This window comes from Poromitra crassiceps, assembly GCF_964638095.1.
Source record: "Poromitra crassiceps genome assembly, chromosome: 2".
Lineage (NCBI taxonomy): Eukaryota > Metazoa > Chordata > Actinopteri > Beryciformes > Melamphaidae > Poromitra > Poromitra crassiceps.
Genome location: NC_139624.1, coordinates 87,007,024 through 87,029,027, shown reverse-complemented (window position 1 = coordinate 87,029,027; position 22,004 = coordinate 87,007,024). Strand labels below are relative to the sequence as shown.

At 43.5% G+C, this 22,004-nt stretch overlaps 2 protein-coding genes and 1 pseudogene across 3 annotated transcripts; 1 reads left to right on the top strand and 2 right to left on the bottom strand.

The window, feature by feature from the left end:
• Positions 1 to 668: 668 nt before the first annotated feature.
• On the top strand, positions 669 to 2,997 carry zfand1 (zinc finger, AN1-type domain 1). Its single transcript, XM_083651842.1, has 8 exons — positions 669 to 758; positions 1,272 to 1,314; positions 1,430 to 1,469; positions 1,587 to 1,714; positions 1,914 to 2,005; positions 2,197 to 2,315; positions 2,491 to 2,646; positions 2,775 to 2,997. Exons 1-8 carry the CDS (start codon positions 704 to 706, stop codon positions 2,949 to 2,951), a joined length of 810 nt encoding a protein of 269 aa, XP_083507968.1. The 5' UTR covers positions 669 to 703; the 3' UTR covers positions 2,952 to 2,997.
• Positions 2,998 to 3,435: 438 nt separating this feature from the next.
• On the bottom strand, positions 3,436 to 16,739 carry maf1b (MAF1 homolog, negative regulator of RNA polymerase III b). The gene is made up of 8 exons (XM_083652400.1): positions 16,200 to 16,739; positions 15,738 to 15,826; positions 9,912 to 10,043; positions 9,243 to 9,405; positions 5,472 to 5,593; positions 5,261 to 5,380; positions 4,985 to 5,086; positions 3,436 to 4,610 (listed from the first exon to the last, which is right to left on the bottom strand). The coding sequence occupies exons 2-8, from the start codon at positions 15,818 to 15,820 to the stop codon at positions 4,586 to 4,588; spliced, it is 747 nt and encodes a 248-aa protein (XP_083508526.1). The 5' UTR covers positions 15,821 to 15,826; positions 16,200 to 16,739; the 3' UTR covers positions 3,436 to 4,585.
• A 1,724-nt stretch (positions 16,740 to 18,463) lies between these two features.
• Positions 18,464 to 20,950, bottom strand: LOC310800841 (armadillo repeat-containing protein 3 pseudogene; annotated as a pseudogene). The gene has a single exon. The product of its transcript is annotated as an armadillo repeat-containing protein 3 pseudogene (transcript).
• Positions 20,951 to 22,004: the final 1,054 nt, after the last annotated feature.

Here is a 22,004-nt window from a genome sequence, read left to right as displayed (position 1 = left end):
GTTATAATAGAAAATGCTAAAATATACTTGTATGAAACCTGAAGAAAAGATACAGCTATCATGTTTTCTTGATTGAAATGCATGTGGTGTTTTCTGTGTAGTTTCACCACTGGATGGCAGTAAGGTATGAGAACCGCAGGAATGAGTCCGGAAGTACTTCCGGGTTCGTAAGAGGAAAAGTGAATGGATTTCATAAAAAAAATAAGGGCTGTGGTTAACAAAAGTTTGTGGGAACGTGAATTTGGGCTCAGCAGGATAATCTTCACAAACTTTAATAACTTTTAGGACTTTTGGAACGTAAATGCGTTTTTTAGAAAACGTTTCAAAAGGCATAAAAGTGATCGTTCGATACTTTTCCCCTGACGAACCAAAATGGCGGCGATTTCTGGTTAAGCCTACAAAAATACGTCATCTCTGCGGTACGCGCGTTGTGGTGCACTGAGACACTCAGCTGAAGTGTGTAATGTCCGCGCAAGCCCTGCCTACCTACGAGGGATCAGCCGATCAGCATTTTTGCATTTGTAATAAATCAGACAAGACAAAGCTAAATAATCCTGTCCTATTAGTTATTAAATTAGTGTTAACTGACATCGTACTGATCGTAGTCAGATGGCCTTTCTAGCTCCCATTTACTGCAGCGTAAATTAAACAATCACGTGATTCTACTACTTGTGGGTCAAAGTTCGTGTTGACATGAATCGTCATGGCTGAACTAGACATTGGGCAGCATTGTCAGACCGACTCCTGTAATCAAAGAGGTTCGTGTGTACCTACATCGACGACACGTTTATTTTTAAATTATTATTATTAAACGTGTCTTTCTTTTTAACTTTTAGCCCCTTTTAGCTCTGTGTAGCTTGTCAAATAGCTAGATGGTTGAGAGACTGACGTTAGCAGGTATTCGCTACCCTAGGCTATTTTCACAACTTATGTTTCTTCTATTCTGCATTTAACGTTAATGATTAGAAAAAATACTTTGGCTACTATTATGCATTTAATAATTGGAGAAAAATACTTTGGCTACTAACGCTAGCTATCAGTTGATAGCTGCTCCTTGGTCTCTGACAATCTAGCTACATCAGATCTATATGAATCAGCACCAGCAATAGCAAATAACTAAACGTTAGCCACAACCTAGAATTAAATCCAACTTGATCCCAGTAGTGTTGACAGGGTTTGATTTTGGGGTCTCTGTTTTTCGCAGTTGGTTGTTGAACCCTCTTTCTAATACACTGACTTGATTGAACTTATTCTTCCCATTCCTCCATTAGATTTCCTTCCATTTGTTTGTGATTTCTGCAGTGGTTTTTTCTGGTAAGATTTGTTCATCTAACCATTTCACTGCTCTTTCAATACTAACCACTGCACTTTAATAAATATGAAACATATTACATTACATTACATTACATACACATCTTGTCTCTTACAGCCTTGAGCACAGAAGCACAGAGTCCCATTCATGTCCAAAGGTAGGTCTGGTTGTTGAGCACAATCAAATGTACTACCATGATGCCCTCCTTTTACATGATCAGAACAATTTCATCCTCCACACTGTTAATTATATGCAGGTGTTTAACTTTTTTCAGGTGCCAGTGAAAAGGGAATTGCAGTCCTCGGGTGGCAGTACAAGTTATCCATGCTCATTTCAAGACTGCAAGGGGAAAGAATTGTTACCAGTCATATGCCCCCAGTGTGAAAAACATTTCTGCTTGGCGTAGGTTTACCGCATTCTCTCTCTTTGATTCACATTTGTTCAAAGTAAAATTATGTGTTGACCTTTACTGTGCCCATTCTCATATGGACTTTAATACAGAAGGACTCAAAGGGAGGGGGTGTGTATTACTATTTGATCAAAGGACCAGCAGGTAAACCGAAACTGAAAGTTTCAAGTTCCTTTGGTTCTTCTTTTACAGCCATCGTCATCAGGATGATCACAAGTGTGAGAAACTGGAGATCCCTAAGCCTCGAATGGCAGCCACTAAAGAGCTGGTGCAAAAGATTGTGGGTCAGTTACAACTTTGTTTACGTACTACTACTTGCTAACTTGTAATTGGTAGCTTGACAAGGTGGCTCAAGCAAAAATCTATCCTAACATTCATCTTTTGTCCACATGGGAGCAGCATTCAACAAAATATTCTGGTTTATATCATTCACAATTTTGGATTATGATTTTATTACCCTCTTATCATTACTCAGAGTCAAAGGCCGGACTCCCGGTTAAAGGACGCAGAGGAGCAAAGAACAGTGCAACTGCAGCCAAAGTAGCATTAATGAAAGTGAAACTGCATGCAGCAGGAGACAAAGGACTGCCACAGGTACAATCCTATCCAGCATGGATTTCAGATTAAATTAATTAATTTATTGTATCATCATTATTATTATTGCATCTTACACAGTACATGCAATGTACCTATATTTAGTCTGATTATATTTTTAATTTGGTATGTGTAACTACCGTATAAGTGTTTTCTGTCCAATTTGGCTTTCCAGGCCGAGAGGACCTATTTTCAGGTGTATCTACCCAAGGAGTCTAAAGACTCCAGTCAACCCATGTTCTTCTGTTCCAAATGGAGTGTGGGCAAGGTGGTGGATTACGCTGCTTCACTATCTAGTCTCAAGAACAACAACAATGTAATGACGGCTAAGGTAACGGAGAGATACATCAGTAGAGTCAAAGATAATCACAGGTGTTTTTACAGTGGAAAAACACTGTTTTGTGTCTCCTAATGTCTTAACATGCCTCTGTTCTCTCCATGCTGTCTCACCATCCGTAGAAGCTGCGACTGTGCCATCCTCAGACAGGTGAGGCTCTGCGGATGGACGACACCCTGCTCTCACTGCTGGCTCATCCACAAACTCCCCTGTTCAACGGGGGTAATGTGATCCTGGAGTATCTGGATAATGACAGCACAGGCCTGGAGGATGTTTCTGATTACCTCCCACAGACTTGACTAACCTTGAGCAACCGCTGCGTCGGTGTTTGTTATAGACATATGTGCCATTTCTATTTGTTAATAAACTGCTGTTTAAAACATTTAACCTGGTCTTAACTCCTGGTCTTAACATAAGAACCTGGAAATGTCTATTGTGCAAATGCTAAGTTAAATGGGTAACATCAATAGGCTAATTTGTGTATTGAATTATGTTGGAAAGAATACAGCAAAGCTTATGAAATGGTTACATTGTTTTCTACCTTCTGGTAAAAAATAACAAATCTGCATCTTATTCCAAATTGAATGCGTTTCTGTCCTATGTAATTGCAACCTGGAATAAGCTTATTCAGAACATAATGTTGGGAAAAGATACTTCATCTGGGTTTAGATCTAGTGTAATGACATCCTTCTGAACTTTAATTTTTCTGCTATGAAGAAATGATAATTTTAGTGATTTTACCACTTCAATGTCCTTTAGTACCCTCATAATAAGAACCAGGCGTCTGATCAAACACAAGTTTATTCACATTTTCAATATATATTGGCCAATCGAACAAAACGGAGCAGTCAAGAAAGTAATGGAATTTCAACCCACTAGTAAGGAACGTAAAGAGGACCTTCTCAAGGTCTAAAAATAGTTTCATGTCAGCCATTTCTGTAGTTTTTCTGAAACTTGTCTACATTATACTACATTCACTTGCACAAGTAATGAGCAAAGGAAAAAGCTGGCAAGACAGACATTTATATATTAGGAAATGGATTTAACTCAGGGGACAATGCAGAAATATGGGTTAAGGGCAACATAAAAAAATAAACATGGACTGAAGCCAAACAATGGGACATCCAATAAAATCTGATATGTTGTCTAAGCTGCAAACTGGGTGTCCACATAACTTTGCTTGGCAGTGCCCTCCTGTCTGAACTCCTACAGAAGAGCATCTGCAGTAATAAGATTCAGTAATACAAGGTTCAATTACAAATGCAGCATTTAATTTCAAACTCAGTGCTAAAAAAGTCTTTAGTTCTCACAGTAACAACACTGTCACACAACACACATAGAAAGCAACACGCACAAAAACAGCAAACAAAGAATCACAAACGAGTTTTCAGCTGGTCGTCATTCTGTATCGGCTCTCGTGGGCCCAGCCCAGCTCCTCCCCAGGTTGGGGTACTATGAATCCCTTCGCTCTCTGTTGGTTTTCAGTGATGCTGGTGTTACTTGGACTCCTCTTAGCTTGTGGTTATTTTATGACATCATGCTTGCAGTCTTCCATGGTCACCCATCTGTAGCGGGACCCACCTCTTCCCAACAGTCTGAGAAGGGGATTTCTCTTTGGAAATGTGTCAGGTGTAGAAGTGTTGGGATAGGAGCTTAGGGTCAATAACCACACTGGAGAATGAAGAAGCTAGAAGATTCTCGTTCAAAAAAAGGTTCCACCAGGGGCATTTACAAATGTCCATCGCTTATGGTGAGAAGGCTTCAAACATGCATTTGTCTAAGGGGTGAAATGTTCTCCCTCTATGAGAAAATGGCTTTGGATGAGACTGCAAAAAATAAGTGAAAACGAAGGGTAGATGGGATGAAGAATGGGATAAGGAGAGGACATAAAAGCCTAGATATTCTTTGGCCAAGAAGTGTCCTCTGGGAAGATTCACACACACAGAGCTCTGGGGAACCTGCACATGAGAGAAAAGAAGAGAAGAAAAAGTAAATGGCAAATTCTTTGACCATAACTGGTAAGAAATAAGTGCCATAATGCTGCTGCATAAGCAAACATGCACCAGAGCTAAATATCTGCTTTGCAATGATTTTAAGTGCTTTTCTACTCACAATTTTCTGCAATGCTCACATTATGTGTCAGACTAGGTTTTATGAGTCACAGGAAGTGTAAATACAATCGGAACCTCCGATTGTATTTACACTCCCCGTTAGTCTCTCAAGCCAGGCGGTCTGTTCTGAATAAGGTGAATATACGCACACAGCAACAAACCCTGTCCAAGCAATTTAAAATGGTGACTAAGGAAAGTCAGTGGATGATAACCAGTCTAACCTGTCCTCAGTGAAGCCATCCATTTCCTCTTCATCGTCCAGCTCCATGTCCAGCTCATTGTCAAGACTCCCATGCCCATAGCCACTCATGACGCTGCAGGAACTAAACAGATTTTAAAATGATCAGAAATAAACATCGCTTTTGACAAATAATTGATTGGATTAGTCCTTTCCCTTTAGAAGCTCTGAACTGGTGTATAAACTGTCAGCGAGTGATTCTGATGTTTTCTGAAAATGCAAGTGGATGAGTGAGCACTTCAGTGTTGCAGCTACTGACCTGACGGAGCGACACGTGAAGAATACAATCCTCTTGAGCTTCTTATTGTAGAAGAAGTAATTGAAAGACCAGAGGCTGCCCTCCTCACCGAAGGGGTCCGAGTCCAAGTCCGGGTTGTAGCTATGAACAAATATAAAGACATCCATCTTTGAAAAATGCTATGGGGTCAAGCAGTTAAACAGCAGCAGACATTATTTAGTAGGAAACACACCTGTAAATGTCACAGCTCTGCAGGTTGATCTCTTGATCCAAGGCGTTCCAGAGCTCGGGCCCCAGCGAGTTGAACTCCTCTCCCACGGCTGAGAACAAGCTGCTGTTCACTGCATTGGCAACCTGGGGGAGACATCATTATTCAGCAAAGTGGTTTTCAGACCTGCCAACCTTGGGGAAATATGGCGCATTCCTTTATTGCAAAATAACTGGGATGTTGAGGCTAAATGACGTCACATCTGTTTTGTTAGCATTCCATTTGCAGAAAACTTGAGCTGGGAAGTTCACTGTTCCATGGTATGCTACTATGCCATGATCTGATGTCCACTATACTTGAGTTTATGGGATTTATTTGATATTTAACGTTATATTACTAGATACTTTAACAGCATCATAAATCAATAACGTTACATCCTCTTGGCAGAGGTATGCACTCCGACTGAGCGCATTGGCCTTATTGCCTCGTCAAACTCCGATAGTGAATAAAGTTCGCTTGTCACAAAATAACACTCGATTGACTTGAGGGCATGTAATTATGTTCCTAGCGTTATCACATTCGCTAACCTGATGCTCTTTGAACAAGTCAGGATGTTTACAGACGGGCTTGCCCTAGTCTCTTAAAACAGACTGTCTCATCTACATCCGGCGAATGCAGCTATACACAGTCTGTACGTTACACCCCCAGAACATGCACAAGGAAGTTGGGAAAAAAACCTTCAGACAGGAAAGAAGTTTGACGGAATCCGACCAATATCGACACGTGTCCACGAAAAATGCGGCATATTGGATTTTGATTGGACTAATGAGCGGAAGACCCACCTTTCTGCGATTCTAATTGGACTAATGAGCGGAAAACCCGCCTTTCTACTTCCCATTCCGGTTGGTGCATGATTCTCCCCCACGAAGTACAGACGGTATGGCGGAAGCATTTGAAAATTGCGGAAGCCAACTTGTCTGTTCTAAGAGACTAGGCTTGCCCTGACAGAAAGCAAAGTAATTCCACATTTCACTCTGCATCTGCTTTATCCACAAGCTGTGGTCAGTGTAGGAAATTTAGAAAATATGTTGTGGGCAAATTTTGCCCCCACACTCTAAAAAATAGGGGCATTTACAAAATTTTCGGGGCACTTATTTTTTTAAATTACTGCATAAAGTTGCTAAAGCGTAGTGTGGACAACAGTGCTCTGTTTGTGTGAGTGTGTTTTCTTCATCTTCTTCTGGCAACCAGCTTGCAGGTGTTGAGTGTGTGTTAGAGATGGAAATTAAATGAATTGAATGAAAAGAAATTTATAGAAATCTTGGGGCAATTTTTGCCCCTTGATCATGGTTTTTAGGGGCATTCTGAGATTTCTTTAGGGCATTTTTGCCCTTGCCCCCGGCTAAATTCCTACACTGACTGTGGTCGTTTGTGAAGACCGCAGCAGCCATGGCGGCGGAAAAAATCAACTGTTTACACGCCCACGGCAAGGAGTTGAAGCATACAGTTGAAGGCAACGTCATAACCTGCCCTCCTCTGCCTCTGATTGGCTAGACTCATTCCTTTCGTCGATTGGATTGGTCAGATTATCGCCACAGCACAGTGTGAAGTAGGATTCACAACACAGGACACGCTTAGATATTGCATGTGCAACATTGAGTTCACAGGCGTCAACGCCGTTTTGCGTAGTTTTTTTTTTGTTTGAACATTTTTTAATGAGAATGGCGAATATCTGCACATTACAGTACTATTACAAATACGGTCACAGTATTATGTCAGACACCATCTCTTTTCTATAACGAACAAAAGACAAACATCAACACCATGTGACGGATAGGGGGACAAAAACAAAACAACAATAACAACGACAACTGAAAAACACAAAAAACGTCAAGTGTACGATATATGGATTGATCGATACAACAATACTAGTAATAACAGTAATAATAACAGAGAAAATAAGAATAAAGAAAATATTGTTACATAAAGCCCCTAGCCCTCACCCCACCCACCCCAAAAAAACATGGATCCAACAATATGACAGATAAACTTAAAAAATAAAGTAGTGTTCAACATTATTTCATGTTTTTTTCCAGGTGCAGAATGAGAGGTTGCCAGATGGAGTCAAATAGATCTACTTGATCCTTTCTGATATATCTAATCCTCTCCACTTCAAGGGTACTGACAAGATCAGCAAGCCACATTTTCACGTTAGGACTGTCCTTACCCTTCCATAACATCAGTAAACATTTCTTTGCAGACATGAGGCAATAGTTAACAAATCGTCTGTGAGCTAATGAAAGATTATTTAAGTTCTCAGAAATATTAAAAAATAATAGTTTGAGAGTCTGGTTCAATTGTTGAGTCAAGAACTTGAGAGATAATATCGAAAACGTTACACCAATATGTTTTAATCTTAGGACATTGTATGTAGCTGTGTGCAAGAGTGGCATTATCATCTTGACACTTATCGCATATAGGAGAAACTGAGGGGAACCATTTATTGAGCTTTTCTTTGGAAAAGTGCAATCTATGTACTATTTTGAATTACATAAGGCAATGTCTAGAATTTATGGAGCATCCATGAATTTGGCTTAGGCTATCACTCCACTGTTCCTCTGTAATCTGGATATTCAGATCTCTTTCCAAATTCTCCTTAATCCGAGAAGTGTCCGCCCTGTCATCAAATAGAGTTGTGTAAAGGATAGATACAAGGTGAGAAGTTAACAATGGATCTACCGGTAAGTACAGAATCAGCTAAACTCTCATATGATGGAATGTATTTTCGAACATAATGTCTTCGTTATGCATAGTTTTAACTGACAAATCGTACCAGTGTACTTTGATGCCAAAATGCGTGCATGGTATGAAAAATGCATGCAGGTTGGCACTTGGCAGGTCTGGTTTTTGAGTAATTATTGATCCCTGACAGGTAAACTGTTTGCTCGCTCCCCTCCTCAGGGAGGTCAGAGATACTTCAGCAGGGCAGACAGCTACTGTCACAAGGGCTTGAACGTTCCTGTTGAAGGCTGGTCTCCCCCACCCAGCAATCTACTCATATCTTATCGGCTAATACTTTCTCTCCATTCATTCCTCTGCAGCCTGTCCTTCACCCACTTCTGCAGGCTGCATGCGTAACCCCATTCTCATTCTTATCTGTTTTTGAGTCCAGTGTGTTATGTAAAGCACTTTGTGTGACAATTCTGTTCGGCATTTAAGTGCACTCTGGGAATAAACTTCACAACCACACTAGACTAGGCCTCTGCTGATTTCAAAATTCCACTGTACGATTATCTTTTTTTTTGCATGTTTTCTTGCAACATGCAAACTCCGCACAGAAAGGCCCCTTTGACGAGCCCACCTGGGCAGTAAGTACTGAGGACATGGGGATGGGGACACAGCCTCAGAGCCCACAGCCTCCCAGGCAGGAATCGAACCCAGGACCTTCTTGCTGTGAGGCAACAATGCTACCACTGCGCCACCGTGCCGCCCATTATCTTCTTCTTTACCAAGATTATCTCAATTATATTGATTTATATGTATGTGATTATGACTGCTGACCTTTACAACAACATTCTAAAATGCTGGTTTAGCTTATAGAAACTACGGATAGTTTAAAACAACACAACTAAAAATAAACTAAGTGAAGGTGTCACAACTGTTCATGTTTTTTCGCCACGACATATAGAAGTAATACTTGTTATTGTCCCATCCCTAATTCATTGCTCTCTCAGTGAGACTCCCCCTGTATAAATAAAGGTTAAAAACAAAACAAACAAACAAAAGTGTACTGACCCAGTTGAGGCTGGGCTCCCTGCTGAACTCATGGGCCCTGGCCGCGCTGAAGTCGTAGTCTGGCCTGAAGGACTCGTTGAGCGTGGTGATGAGGTAGAACAGAGTCTTCCTGCAACACTTGTCACTCAGAGGGTTCTCCCCATCCTCACTGCTCTTCCCCAGTCTAGAGAGAGAGAGAGAGAGAGAGAGAGAGAGAGAGAGAGAGAGAGAGAGAGAGAGAGAGAGAGAGAGAGAGAGAGAGAGAGAGAGAGAGAGAGTGAGAGTGAGAACATTTCTGGGGAAAATCTCTACTACAGTATAATGCCAGCAGTGTCTGTCTGTGGGTTATCTTGAGAACCGTTGGTTGCGTCGACTTCAAACACCTTGGTGCGCACTTACACCCCATGCACCACCCACGGGGTGGTGCATGGGGGGAACGGGCACTGCACTAGTACTCATAATTCGTCCGCTCTTGTAGTAGTTAATAATAGTTCACAAATAGTCCAAACAGTGCAAAACGTTCAATCATCACTTCATTTTTCACTTCCCTACTTCTTATTGAATAAAGGTAGTGTCAGATTCCATCTTTAATATCTTTTGAGGATTATGACCAATCTTCTGATGTGACTGTGGTAATAATCAAACCATGACCTGGAATGCTTTGCTCTGGCTGTGGGCTGCAGTACTCACTGTGAGGGGCTGGTGGCGCTGGTGGACTGGGGGGGAGAGAGGGCCTCCAGGACATGTGGCTCGCCCTCCTGGCAGAACTGCTTAAACATATGTTTATCATCCCCTGCCATCTTACAGGAGTAGCTCTCAATCCTGCAAGGCAGAAACCAGACCGCATTACTGGAAGTGATCAAATGCGTTAAACAAAGTGCTTGTGTGTTGTGAATAGGGATGTCAACGGTTAACCGTTAATCGATTAACCGTCGCTAACGTCGTTGTTCGGTTATTGCTGTCGGTCTATCAGTTAATATTAATTTTTTTTTTTTTTTTTTTTTTTTGGTCTATTTACTCAATGAGCTCATGCCCAAACAAGGCGTGTCTATTTAGATGCTGAAATGTTAATGCTTTTTGTGTTAGAAATTCTAACACAAAAATAATTTGTGTTGAAATGTTGATGGTTTTTGTTAATGCTTGTTAATGCTTTTTGTGTTAGAAATTCTAACACAAAAAGCATTAACATTGCAGCATCTAAATAGACACGCCTTGTTTGGGCATGAGTTCATTGAGTAAATAGACACACGAAAAAAAAAAAAAAAAAAAAAAAAAAAAAAATTTAATATTAAAAAATTATGAATTAACCGATAGGTTAATCGATTATTAGCGTCGGTTAATCGAAAGTGAAATTAACCGAAAATTGACATCCCTAGTTGTGAATGTAATAATGGGAAAGATGCACGATAATTGACAATTATAAAACGGCTCTCTCAAATCAAGCAATCTGATTGGCTCACAGCTATGGTATATATAGCGTAAAGGCATTGTGTAGGTGGTACTTGCAGCAAGTAGCAACCCATGTTAAGGGCTTGTCCAGGGGTGGGTACGAACCGCCGACCTTCGGCTTGGGAGTCAAAGACACTAACCACTCCACCAAGAGAGCTAGCTCCCTTGGCGGAGCTGATTAACATGCCTTTATACTGGGGAATGAGTTTAACCAATCCACTCGCTACCACTCGGGACTCACGAGGAATCCGCGCTGATTCACCTCGGTTACACATATACCACACTAAATATACCACAGTTAGAGCCACTCACTGTGTGTACTTTATTGGGGCCGTTGAGAGTTGATACGATACGGGAGAGTTGATAAGAAGGTGAGCTGTTTGGACCTGAGCCAGAGGGCTCAGGTCCAAACAGTGATTTAAGTGATTTAAATCTGAGTTGTTTAGTATAATTTCATATTGCCATACTTGCTAACCGTTTCCTAAAAGCAATCGATCACTTCAGACCGTGATATATGCATTTATACTACACCTAAGGGTGTTTTCGCCCTCCAAAGCACAACCCTTAGGCCGTGTGTCCATATGGCTTCTTTTCCTAAGCTCCATCGTCTTTTTCCAGTTGTTTCCAATGAGGAGAGAGCGTATGCGGGCGCATACGGATGTCTAGAGAAAGTGCGCTGCGCCCAGCGTCCATTTTCAGAGCAGTCCGCCTTTTTTGTGTGCCGGCACCCAGCGCTTCCAGCTGAAAATATCTGAACCTTTCAGAAAGACGCTGGTGCACCGTTGCATGCAACTAATCATATGGCAAAACTATCACAACAGAAAGGCTTAATTGTGGGAGCAGATTGACTGGACACTGAATATTTATGGTGAGTATTGTGCTAAATCACTGTGTGTTAGCTAATGTTAGCTGTCAGCTATCAAGCTAGCTACCGCTGCTGAGCTAACGTTACTTTCAGACAGCTTCCTTGCATATTGTGCGCTACGGTCAGCGCTCCCCAGCATACTTCCAGCGTTTAACTGTCAGAAAAATAAGCTATATGGACACACAGCCTTAGGTGTGGTATAATAAGCATATACCACGGCCTGTCATGATCTATTGCTTAAATGTAATGAGTTCTTTAGACTTAAACACAATGTACACAAGTAAAAGTCATTAGCCTGCACAAGCAGAAGCCTGGTGGTGTGAGAAGAATTCACTTTGCAGCAACATGTCAGTGTTACAATTCCTCTTCTGCTCGTCTTAGTTTCTGGGTCAGATATGTAGACAGAGATGGGAATGGAGCAGTCTGGTGTGCAGTGTTTATTTTGCCCACACCCACCCAGGGGTTATGCAAGAGCAGAGGTTGTGCAACCTAAGATAGGCCCGTCTATAAGTCACTAAGGCCTGGCCAGTCTACCGTAGTTATAGGAGCATCGGGTCGCTATGGGTACCATGTTGGAAATAACTGCCCTGGTTTTCCATCCATAACACTGCCAAACTCCCCGACCAAGACACTGTGGGCGACCAGATGATAGGGAAAACATTAGAGTTAAATAGAGAATAGAGATTATGAATTCTAAAGATTATAGGAAAAACATTTATTGGATTTTTTTTTTTACTGCAAGGTCTATTTTAACAGCTGTGTACACATTTGTGAACTCTGGCCATGGCCTGTTCTTTTACTGTACCTCAATATGGCTATTGGCTTCTGTAATTGACAACAAATAACCTACATCGAACACTAGTTATAAATTCACTGTTTATATGAGTGCCAAATCACTAACTGTTGACCACAACAATGCCGTGCCAAGTAAATCCCGCTGCAGCTACATCAGCACACTGTTTAGTTTGACGATACACTATTTGCTGAGGTTGGGCTTTTACATTCAGAGTTTGGAACAAGCACCCTGTTTGATGACATTGTTTCAAGGTCAGTGACTGATACTTGTCTTGCACAAAATGTGTCAGCAGCACTGTGTGATAGTCCATATCAGTAGCCTTTCTTGGTGTGACAACCAAAGCTAAAATGGCTGATCCAACATGTACAACTGGAGCTGACTGTCAACATCAACAAACCCATGTCTTCTACATCGCAAAATCAAAATCTCTGGAGACAAGATTTGCGTCTGTAATACAATATAACCCTATTGGTAGGTAGGATTTCTGCAGCTGTACTAATCCACTAAGCACTACTGCTGCAGCTGTACCAATCCACTAAGCACTACTGCTGCAGCTGTAGTAATCCACTAAACACTACTGCTGCAGCTGTACTAATCCCCTAAACACTACTGCTGCAGCTGTACTAATCCACTAAACACTACTGCTGCAGCTGTACTAATCCACTAAGCACTACTGCTGCAGCTGTACTAATCCACTAAGCACTACTGCTGCAGCTGTACTAATCCCCTAAACACTACTGCTGCAGCTGTACTAATCCACTAAGCACTAACTGCTGCAGCTGTACTAATCCACTAAACACTACTGCTGCAGCTGTACTAATCCACTAAACACTACTGCTGCAGCTGTACTAATCAACTAAACACTACTGCTGCAGCTGTACTAATCCACTAAGCACTACTGCTGCAGCTGTACTAATCCACTAAACACTACTGCTGCAGCTGTACTAATCAACTAAACACTACTGCTGCAGCTGTACTAATCCACTAAACACTACTGCTGCAGCTGTACTAATCCACTAAGCACTACTGCTGCAGCTGTACTAATCCACTAAACACTACTGCTGCAGCTGTACTAATCCACTAAACACTACTGCTGCAGCTGTACTAATCCACTAAACACTACTGCTGCAGCTGTACTAATCCACTAAACACTACTGCTGCAGCTGTACTAATCCACTAAGCACTACTGCTGCAGCTGTACTAATCCACTAAACACTACTGCTGCAGCTGTACTAATCAACTAAACACTACTGCTGCAGCTGTACTAATCCACTAAACACTACTGCTGCAGCTGTACTAATCCACTAAGCACTACTGCTGCAGCTGTACTAATCAACTAAACACTACTGCTGCAGCTGTACTAATCCACTAAGCACTACTGCTGCAGCTGTACTAATCCACTAAGCACTACTGCTGCAGCTGTACTAATCCACTAAACACTACTGCTGCAGCTGTAATAATCCACTAAACACTACTGCTGCAGCTGTACTAATCCACTAAGCACTACTGCTGCAGCTGTACTAATCCACTAAGCACTACTGCTGCAGCTGTACTAATCAACTAAACACTACTGCTGCAGCTGTACTAATCCACTAAACACTACTGCTGCAGCTGTACTAATCAACTAAACACTACTGCTGCAGACCTGGCAGCTCCAACAGCAGTATGTGTGTGCTGCATGACATGTACACACCCCGTAACACTCTCCATTACAGTTTATCTGTGTGTGTGTGTGTACACCCGCCCAAAACACTCTCCATTACAGTTTCCAAATAGCCACAAAGGTGTGTCAGGGGACACCGTGCTGTGCGTCACACTAGGTCACGACTGTCCGGTATAGAAGCTCAGTACCATCTTCACCATGTATTCAACTTATGTAACGGTTACTGTAACCCCAGGGCTTGCTGGAGGTCATCCACCCCCACTACATAAACATTAAACACATTCTACTGCATTTATGGTATGTTAATGTAAACACAGTTTAAAAAAAACAGTTAAAACACAGTTTTAACTGTGTTTTAACATAAAGTTGTTAATATTAGCAAAAACTGTAGAAAGCAAGTAGGAAAACTCTACTGGTCTGTACTGGTTTAGTATAAACATAATTGTGTTACATAACATGTAGATACTTGTTTGCTCTACTGCCCTCTTTATCAGCAGTGTCTGTGATCTTTGGAGCAGCAGTCACACCTGATGAAGCAACCTCACCTACCCTTTTCCTAGTTTCATGACATCATACCAGACAAGATTTTTCTTGGGTGAACCTACTGCCAAATTGGTTGTCGCTTACCCTACATTAAATGTTACCACTCCAGTGGTTCTCCAGTTACTTTGGCATGCAAGTTCTGGCAAGACTGAACTCCCACTGTTGTGTTGATGCTCCTATTGAGTCTCCAAGGCTGGCCGACTAAAATAGAAGCACTAAAGCCAATCACAAACGCATCTCGAGAGGCACTCAATGCAAGCATTGCCAGGGGAGGGTGAAGGGGCGTGTGTGTTCAGATGAATGGCTAACACCATAGAATCTATGGGTTTATGCAAAAATGTCTGGAAGTCCAAAAATGTAATGTTTTGATTTTGATTTATAATTGTTTTAATGGGACATTTGCATGCATTTGATCTCATGGCTCAAACTGGGTGGGTGTTGGTGAAAACACCCACCCAGACAATCTGTGTTTCGTCATAGATGCTGGGGTAGCTGGCTGGGGACGTGGTCAGGGTGGGGTAAATCCCCCGTTCTCCCCATTCAGCACAATTAGCATTTAGCTGCTAGATCAGCCCAGGCAGACACGATCAGGGATTCAACCACCCCAGTAAATGCACATCTGAACAGACGTCTATGTACCTGCTCTAGAATCCCCAATCCTGTAGCCGCAGCACCGTCCTTTGGTGAGTCAGCCCATTAAGATATGGGGGGGTTTAACCCCACCCGTGCGCCAGCCATATAACATTTTGTGGGCGTTCCCACACAGACCGCCTGTACCTATAATTATGAAGGCATAAGCCAGGATGCCAGCATAAAATAATATGCATGCTTTTGGGGGGGGGGGCTGGAGCCCAAAAAGTAGCACTTTTTGCAATTTATAATGGTTTCTAATGAGAATTAAATTAGAACGGTCTAAAGGAGTTATATTGTGATTTTGTGACACAGGGACAAAAATGGCCTCTAGGACACCAAGTGTGATAATTTTGGAGATAACCACAAAATACACACCTTAGCCAAATTCCATGCTGTACAGACTAACAAAGCCAAAATTAATGTAATACGAACAAACCTATTAGACCATAAATGATCTAAAGGTGTATGAGGGTATTAATTAATTAATCATGATGGTGTGCCCCAGTAAACTGTGTAACGTTAAAGCACTGTTATTCATGTAACACAGGCCAAGGCGATGAGCTTTACCTGCCAAGGATGCGAGACTCCCCTGTTTCAACACACAGCTGAGAGCTGAGAGCTTCGAAGCTGGAACTCTCCAACAGTTTCATTTTTGTCTGTAAAGAACAAAGAAAGCAATACATGTATAAGCAGTTACATTTAGCCTGGGGTCACATCAGGAGAGCACTCAAGACTTTGCTGTCATAGTAGTGTCAGATACTATAGTATAGGGCTCTGCGGTCAGATTACATGCATGAAGGAAGGACTGATAACATCTAAAAAGATACCTGCAGCTGGACTCGCTCAAATGTCATTTCGCATCCAAAACTTGAGGGCCACAGCGCCCCATAATGGCATATATTATAACGACAGATGAAAAACTCTTCCTCTCTGTGTAAACCACTGCCCCTCCCCCACACTGTTCAATCCAAGTTGTTAATTCGTCTTCCTGGTTAAGTTCATCGACCTTTTACACCACAATAAACTTACCAAATGATAATTGCAGCGTAGGCAGAAGTCGACGAGTGTCCGAATCAGCCGTCGACTGAATATACGTTCTTCCCAAGCTAATTCCTCGTTACTTGATAACGAAAAGATGAACGATCCCCGCTTTGTTGTTGACCAGCTAACGTTAGCGGTTAGCTTGCTATAAGGTTATGCTCTTGTTTTGACTTCACAGCTGATTTTCTAATTCCCCGTGGAAAATAAACATGTTTCAAAGGCACTCGGTCGAGAATTACTTATTCTGGGACTGTTTACTTTTATAGAAAAACTGCTCTTGCCGATTAAATGCGACGAAATTAAATCCAAAGACTGTTGACGTCCGTCGGACTCGATCTGCAGCGGCATCCCTTTTGACCTAATTTTACTAAGGGGTTCGTATTAGCTGGATCAAGTCGCGTTTTCCAAGCGACTCGATCAAAACAACTCAATAACGAACAAGCTACCTAATTTGCCAAAGAAGGTTCGAGCTTGCTGCAAATAGTCCTATTAGCTCAGCTAGCGATTTATATCTCCGTCGGACCAAAACAACGGAATCCACTGTACAATAAAGCCCAACCCCTTTCAATTTATACCTTGGTTGACATACACACCCACTTTTAGCGTAACGACCAATGATTGGCTGTATGGCCTGTCGATATAAATAAAACCTGATCTAATTGGCTTAGGATGTGTTCGGTCAACCCCGTGCTGGATCTAGTTCAAATACTTGACGGTTTATGCTCTGGTTATGTTTATAAGAAATCATCTCGCCCAAATCGCTTTGGGTGCGCGCTTGCACGTAAAATCTCGAGTTCACTTTTTCATGAAGTATTATTATTACTAACTCAAGCATGCAGCATTATTGCTTGAAGTTCAGTCCAGGAGACTGAGCTTTGGGAGGCTTGAGTGTCTGACTCTATCTAGCCTGGTGACTCTGTTTACATTTAAAAAAACTGCGACAGTTCACACAACTTTAACTCGACATGCATAATACATCAAACTCAAGCTAATTCTGCTCTCACTCAGAATGTCAAAATATAAGCGATGCGATGTAGGCCTATTAGTTTTTGAGATATTAATGTTTGTTTGGCGCACAACTCATACTAAAACTGCTGCGGGCTTGGGTTCCGCATTTCTGGGTGGCAAAATTATGTCATGCTGATTCGTCCTATTTACAAGTGTCACAGAAACATTTCAAAGCCACCTACTAGAGCAGAAGGGTTCATTGCTTATTCTCGACGGCGGGGTTTGAAAGCTCAATGCTGCTCATAAATGCTTCTTTTTCTCAGAATTCTGTGCTGGTGATATTATTTTTTCCGGGTTAGCCTCTTTATTTAGCTCAGTCACAGTGGTTAGTAAGTCAAAATTATAGCTGCTGCGCAGCAATGGGTCGTGGCCGGGCACTGACAGAGATGCTCATGTCATTTTTTGCAAGTCCAAGTCAAGTCTCAAGTCTTTGAGCTAGAGTCCAAGTCAAGTCTCAAGTCTATATAGTCCAAGTCAAGTCTCAAGTCTCTTATGGATGAGCGTTCTATCATCTGCTGCATGCCACCCAGTCTGCTTACACTGTCATGCTTTTTTGAAGAAGTGCACAATTGTTATAAGCACATTTGTACATTAGACGTGGGAAAATAGCGACCATCTTGTAATTTTGGTCAAATCTGACTTCCCTCCCAATCTTAAAATAAATCATGGTATTCCCTAACTATGTGTGAAATTTTACGTTTTTCTCAAAAAGTACACGATTATTGTGCTTATCCGCAAATTGGACTGAACTTGCAATGTTGTGATTTTGTCTTTTATGTTCCTTTTATCTCTGAATATTATGACCGCTACGCTGCGTACGACAAATTCCTTCTATGTAATCTTGCATATTGTGGCAATAAAAGTGATTCTGATAGTGATTCAATTCTGATCAGTGGGTATGACATCATCAGTCACCATTGGCCACCACTAGATGATGATGATGACGTCATCGCGCTCAGGCCACCACTCTAACATTGTCGGGCATGACATCAGTGGGTATGACATCACTCGACGATTGTGAGGTATGACATCATCAGTCAGTGGGGTTTGCATGCTCAGTAGATTGTTTGTTTACTAATAGGGCGGTGTTCATGTGGGACGCCGCGGCGGAATTGCCACCCTATTTTATATGTATGGTTTCCAGAAGTCAACAATACAATTCAGAATAGTTATCTACTCTCAGCTACATACGTGAAATGACTGCTCATGGTATTTATAGCCTCTTTCTATTCTACCATGTAGGTCTATATAGTTTGGTATTGTATAGCAGCAGGGGTGCTGGCTTTCAGCAGGCTTCCAGGCTGGTGCATGAGGTCTACTATGTAGCGGTAGGGCTGGGGGGTGCACCCAGTGATGGAGGGGGCACGTGGGCTGATGAGGACCTCGTTCCAAGCCCGGTGGTACTCGCCTCTAACAAGACTGCAGCCCACTCCAATACGATCAGCCAGACACTTGAAGAGCATTGCCCTGTGGCAGTAGATCCCCTTAGAGATACGACCGATGGGAACAACATTGGAGTGCAACTCAAACTTGAGCTCGCTCAGGTGGAGCTCCCACGGGAACTCGTCCATCCTGTCAACCTCCACCGCCCCGCCCATGGCTTCACTCACCAGTTTGGCCAAGGCACCATACTGCTGGTTTTCGTCGTTCTGTGGGAGAATGGATTTGGTGGCCTCAGTAACTAGAGCCTTCAGTGAGCTATCAAACATCATTGTCCACGGCTTCTCATGTTGAGCCTTACTGCCTTCTTCATCTTTATGTTCGTCATCTTCCTTCCACTTCAATTTACTTGGTGTCTTGCTGCATACAGACGTGCTACAGGTGTCTAAGTCATTGTCGCTGTCCTGCATCTGCTCTGGTGGATCTGCTGGATCTTCTGGATCTTCTGGATCTTCTGGATCTTCTGCTGCTATGGTGACAGCAATGATGGGCCGGTGATGGTTGACTGGCTGCTTGGACAACTCCTCAAGAGTCAGAACCTGCTGACCTGCACGAACCTGTCCGACATCATAGAAGCCATCAGTGGTGATGTCTGTGGAGGCCAAACGGCCTGTCAGGCTGTATTTGACAGACAGGTTGAAGTCAAGCAGCCTGGCGATGGCCAACTCAGTGAACCTGCTCTTGCGATTCACTGACTGGTTGATTTCCTGAAGCAATTCCAGGGCTCCTAATTTGCACATCTCCACAGCGGTGGGCTCGTCGCTGGCACAGACACTGACTGCCCAGCATGCATTGTGACGCACATCCTTGTGATTGGAGCGCAGCAAATTGACCAATGGGGTGAGGCCACCTGCGCTTCGTAGCTCTGCCCTCGCCTCCGCATTGCAGGCCAGCACTGCCAGGCACAGCGTGGCATGGAGCAGGACGTGTGTGTCCGCACACTTCAGAGGCCCCACCAGGGCCTGCGCGGCTCCGTGCGACAGGATGCTGCGTCGGAGGACTTCCTGTTTGGCCATGTTGGCGAGAGCAGCAGCAGCGTGGGCCACCGTACTGGGACAAGTGTCATGGAGCTGCTGGACAAGCATCGCATGGCCCCCTGTCTCAGACACTTCACAGGCATTGAGCTGGTTGTTGTGTGTGAGGATAGCGAGGGCCTGAGCTGCTGCCTCTCTCAGCGCCCCACTCTCACTGTTGAGCAACTCCACCACGGCACGGATCCCGTCCAGGTTTCTGAAGCAGTCGTTGCTGGTTTGGTGGAGGCTCATGCTGGCCACAGCATGGCAGGCAGCCACCTTCACACCATCGCCCTCTGCAGACAGAAGCTCCACCAGAGCCTTCTCCACATCCAGCTCATGGAGCAGCTTACGGTTCTCAGCGCCCTGAGCCACCCTGGCGATGCATTTGACGGCATTGGACTGGATCTCAGGCATGCTGGGGGCGAGAACAAACTCCATCAGCCTGGTCAGACCTCCCCCTTGGTGGAACTCCTGGACACTCTCGGTGTCCCCCACACAGTTAGCCAGCACCTGTAAGGCCTCAACATGGAGGTCATTGAGGTCCTTGTTGCCGAGGAGCTCCATGAGCTTCTCATAGCCCTGCTCTTCCCTGAAGGCAGTGCGTGTGTCTCTATCAATGGTGACATTCGCTAAGGTTTTTAAAGCTAAATGCTGAATGACGGGGAAGTCTGACTTCAACAGTTTCAGCAGCACAGGGATCCCGCCCAGCTCATGTAGTGCCTCCAGACTGGGGTGGTCCTGAACCAGGTTGAAGATGGTCTCAAGTGTGTTCTTCGTGACATCTGGGTCCGGGCTGGACAGCAGCTGGATCAGAGGTGGCAGCCCCTCCTTGTCAAATATCTGGACCTTACAGACGAAGTCCACTGACAGAGAGGCCAGGCAGAGAGTGGCAAACTCATGGACAACTGTATCCTCTTCAAGTGACAGTTTTTCGATGATCGATGGGATGACACCTACTTTTTTCAGGGCATTCTTTACATCGCCGTTAGTGGCCATGATGCCCAGGGCCATGAAGGCGTTGCGTCTGACCAGCTTGTTGTTGTGAACGATGAGCTGACAGAGAGGCTCCAGTGCTCCGAGCCCCAGCAAAGCCACCTTGTTCTCATCTGCTTTCTCTGCAAATTTATATATTCCTTTACAGGCTTTGATTAAGACATCCTCCTCTGGAGAGCTCAGCAGCAGCACTACTGTGAGTGGCAATTTGCTCTCAATAGGCAGTGGTTCAAACGTATCGTTGCAGGGAGTATCATTCTCTGGCTTCGATTTCTTTCCCATTCTGTAGTCTATTTTTCCACAGAAGGGGCCAGCTTAAGGTTCTTAATTAGTCAGAGAAACCAGACTCAATTACAATCTTCAAGCAATTGTGATGACATCAATCACTGATGATATCACTTATCTTAGTGGGCAATGTTCTCTGTTTAAATTTTGTCCTGGAAGTGATGTCATCAGTGATGTCACTTGAGCAATTGTGCATTGTGACATCACTGATGATGTCATAGGCATTGTGACATCATCAGTGATGTCATAAGAGCAATGACCATTTTCATTGGGGCCATTTTGTGTCGAAAATGCAGGGTAAACACAGGTGCAAGCAAAACACTAATGAGGGTTTCAACTTCCATGATTGGAAGACGGTTTTCACCAAAGCGCAACCCCACAGCACTTCCTTTTTCTCACCCACTTGCCCCTTTTATAATACTAGTGTAATACCCGTGGGGCTATAATAGTTTTATAGCCTTAGGGCTCTATCTTCCCGATGGTGGTAATTTTGCGTTAGCGCCCGTTTTGCGCTGGAATAGCGCCGTACAAAGCCTTAATTGTGGGTGTGTCGGCCCGCTGCGCTTCATGTCTTCTCGGCGCACATCTCCGTATAGGCGTGTTTATGCCCAAAAGCATTGTGGAGGTGTGGTCATGCCCATAAAACCACAGCGTCACGTCAGCAGCTTCCTCCTCACTCAGAGGGACTAGAGTGAGAGAGAGAAAGAGGGAGAGGCTGCTGCCCAAACATCTGACTGTATGGACTGTATATTCCTTTTCGGGCTCTCTTCTCCTGCATCTCCGCTGCGGGCCTATACTGCATGCGTAATTGCGCAGCGTACTGAGCCACGATGAGTGATGCTGCTCTATTTGAAGTTGAATTTCGTTCCACCAGCACACATTTTTTTCGAACACATTGCGCTGTAACGCCTATTTTGGAATGGGCAACTCCCAAACCTCTCTTTGCGCTCGGCACATACCGACGGTATCTTCCCCACAGCGCTAAATGACACTTGCACGAGACACATGATAGGGTAGAGGCCCACCGACATGCCTGGGTCACGCCTACACC

Excerpts from the sequence above, each read along its gene's own strand:
- maf1b (XM_083652400.1), bottom strand. The coding sequence starts at position 15,820 with ATGAAACTGTTGGAGAGTTCCAGCTTCGAAGCTCTCAGCTCTCAGCTG. Across the intron at positions 10,044-15,737 it reads GAGTCTCGCATCCTTGGCAG|GATTGAGAGCTACTCCTGTA; the intron begins GTAAAGCTCATC and ends TCTGCCTTGCAG. Across the intron at positions 5,381-5,471 it reads CAGAGCTGTGACATTTACAG|CTACAACCCGGACTTGGACT; the intron begins GTGTGTTTCCTA and ends ATTTGTTCATAG.
- zfand1 (XM_083651842.1), top strand. The coding sequence starts at position 704 with ATGGCTGAACTAGACATTGGGCAGCATTGTCAGACCGACTCCTGTAAT. Across the intron at positions 2,006-2,196 it reads GCTGGTGCAAAAGATTGTGG|AGTCAAAGGCCGGACTCCCG; the intron begins GTCAGTTACAAC and ends ATCATTACTCAG. Across the intron at positions 2,647-2,774 it reads ACAATGTAATGACGGCTAAG|AAGCTGCGACTGTGCCATCC; the intron begins GTAACGGAGAGA and ends CACCATCCGTAG.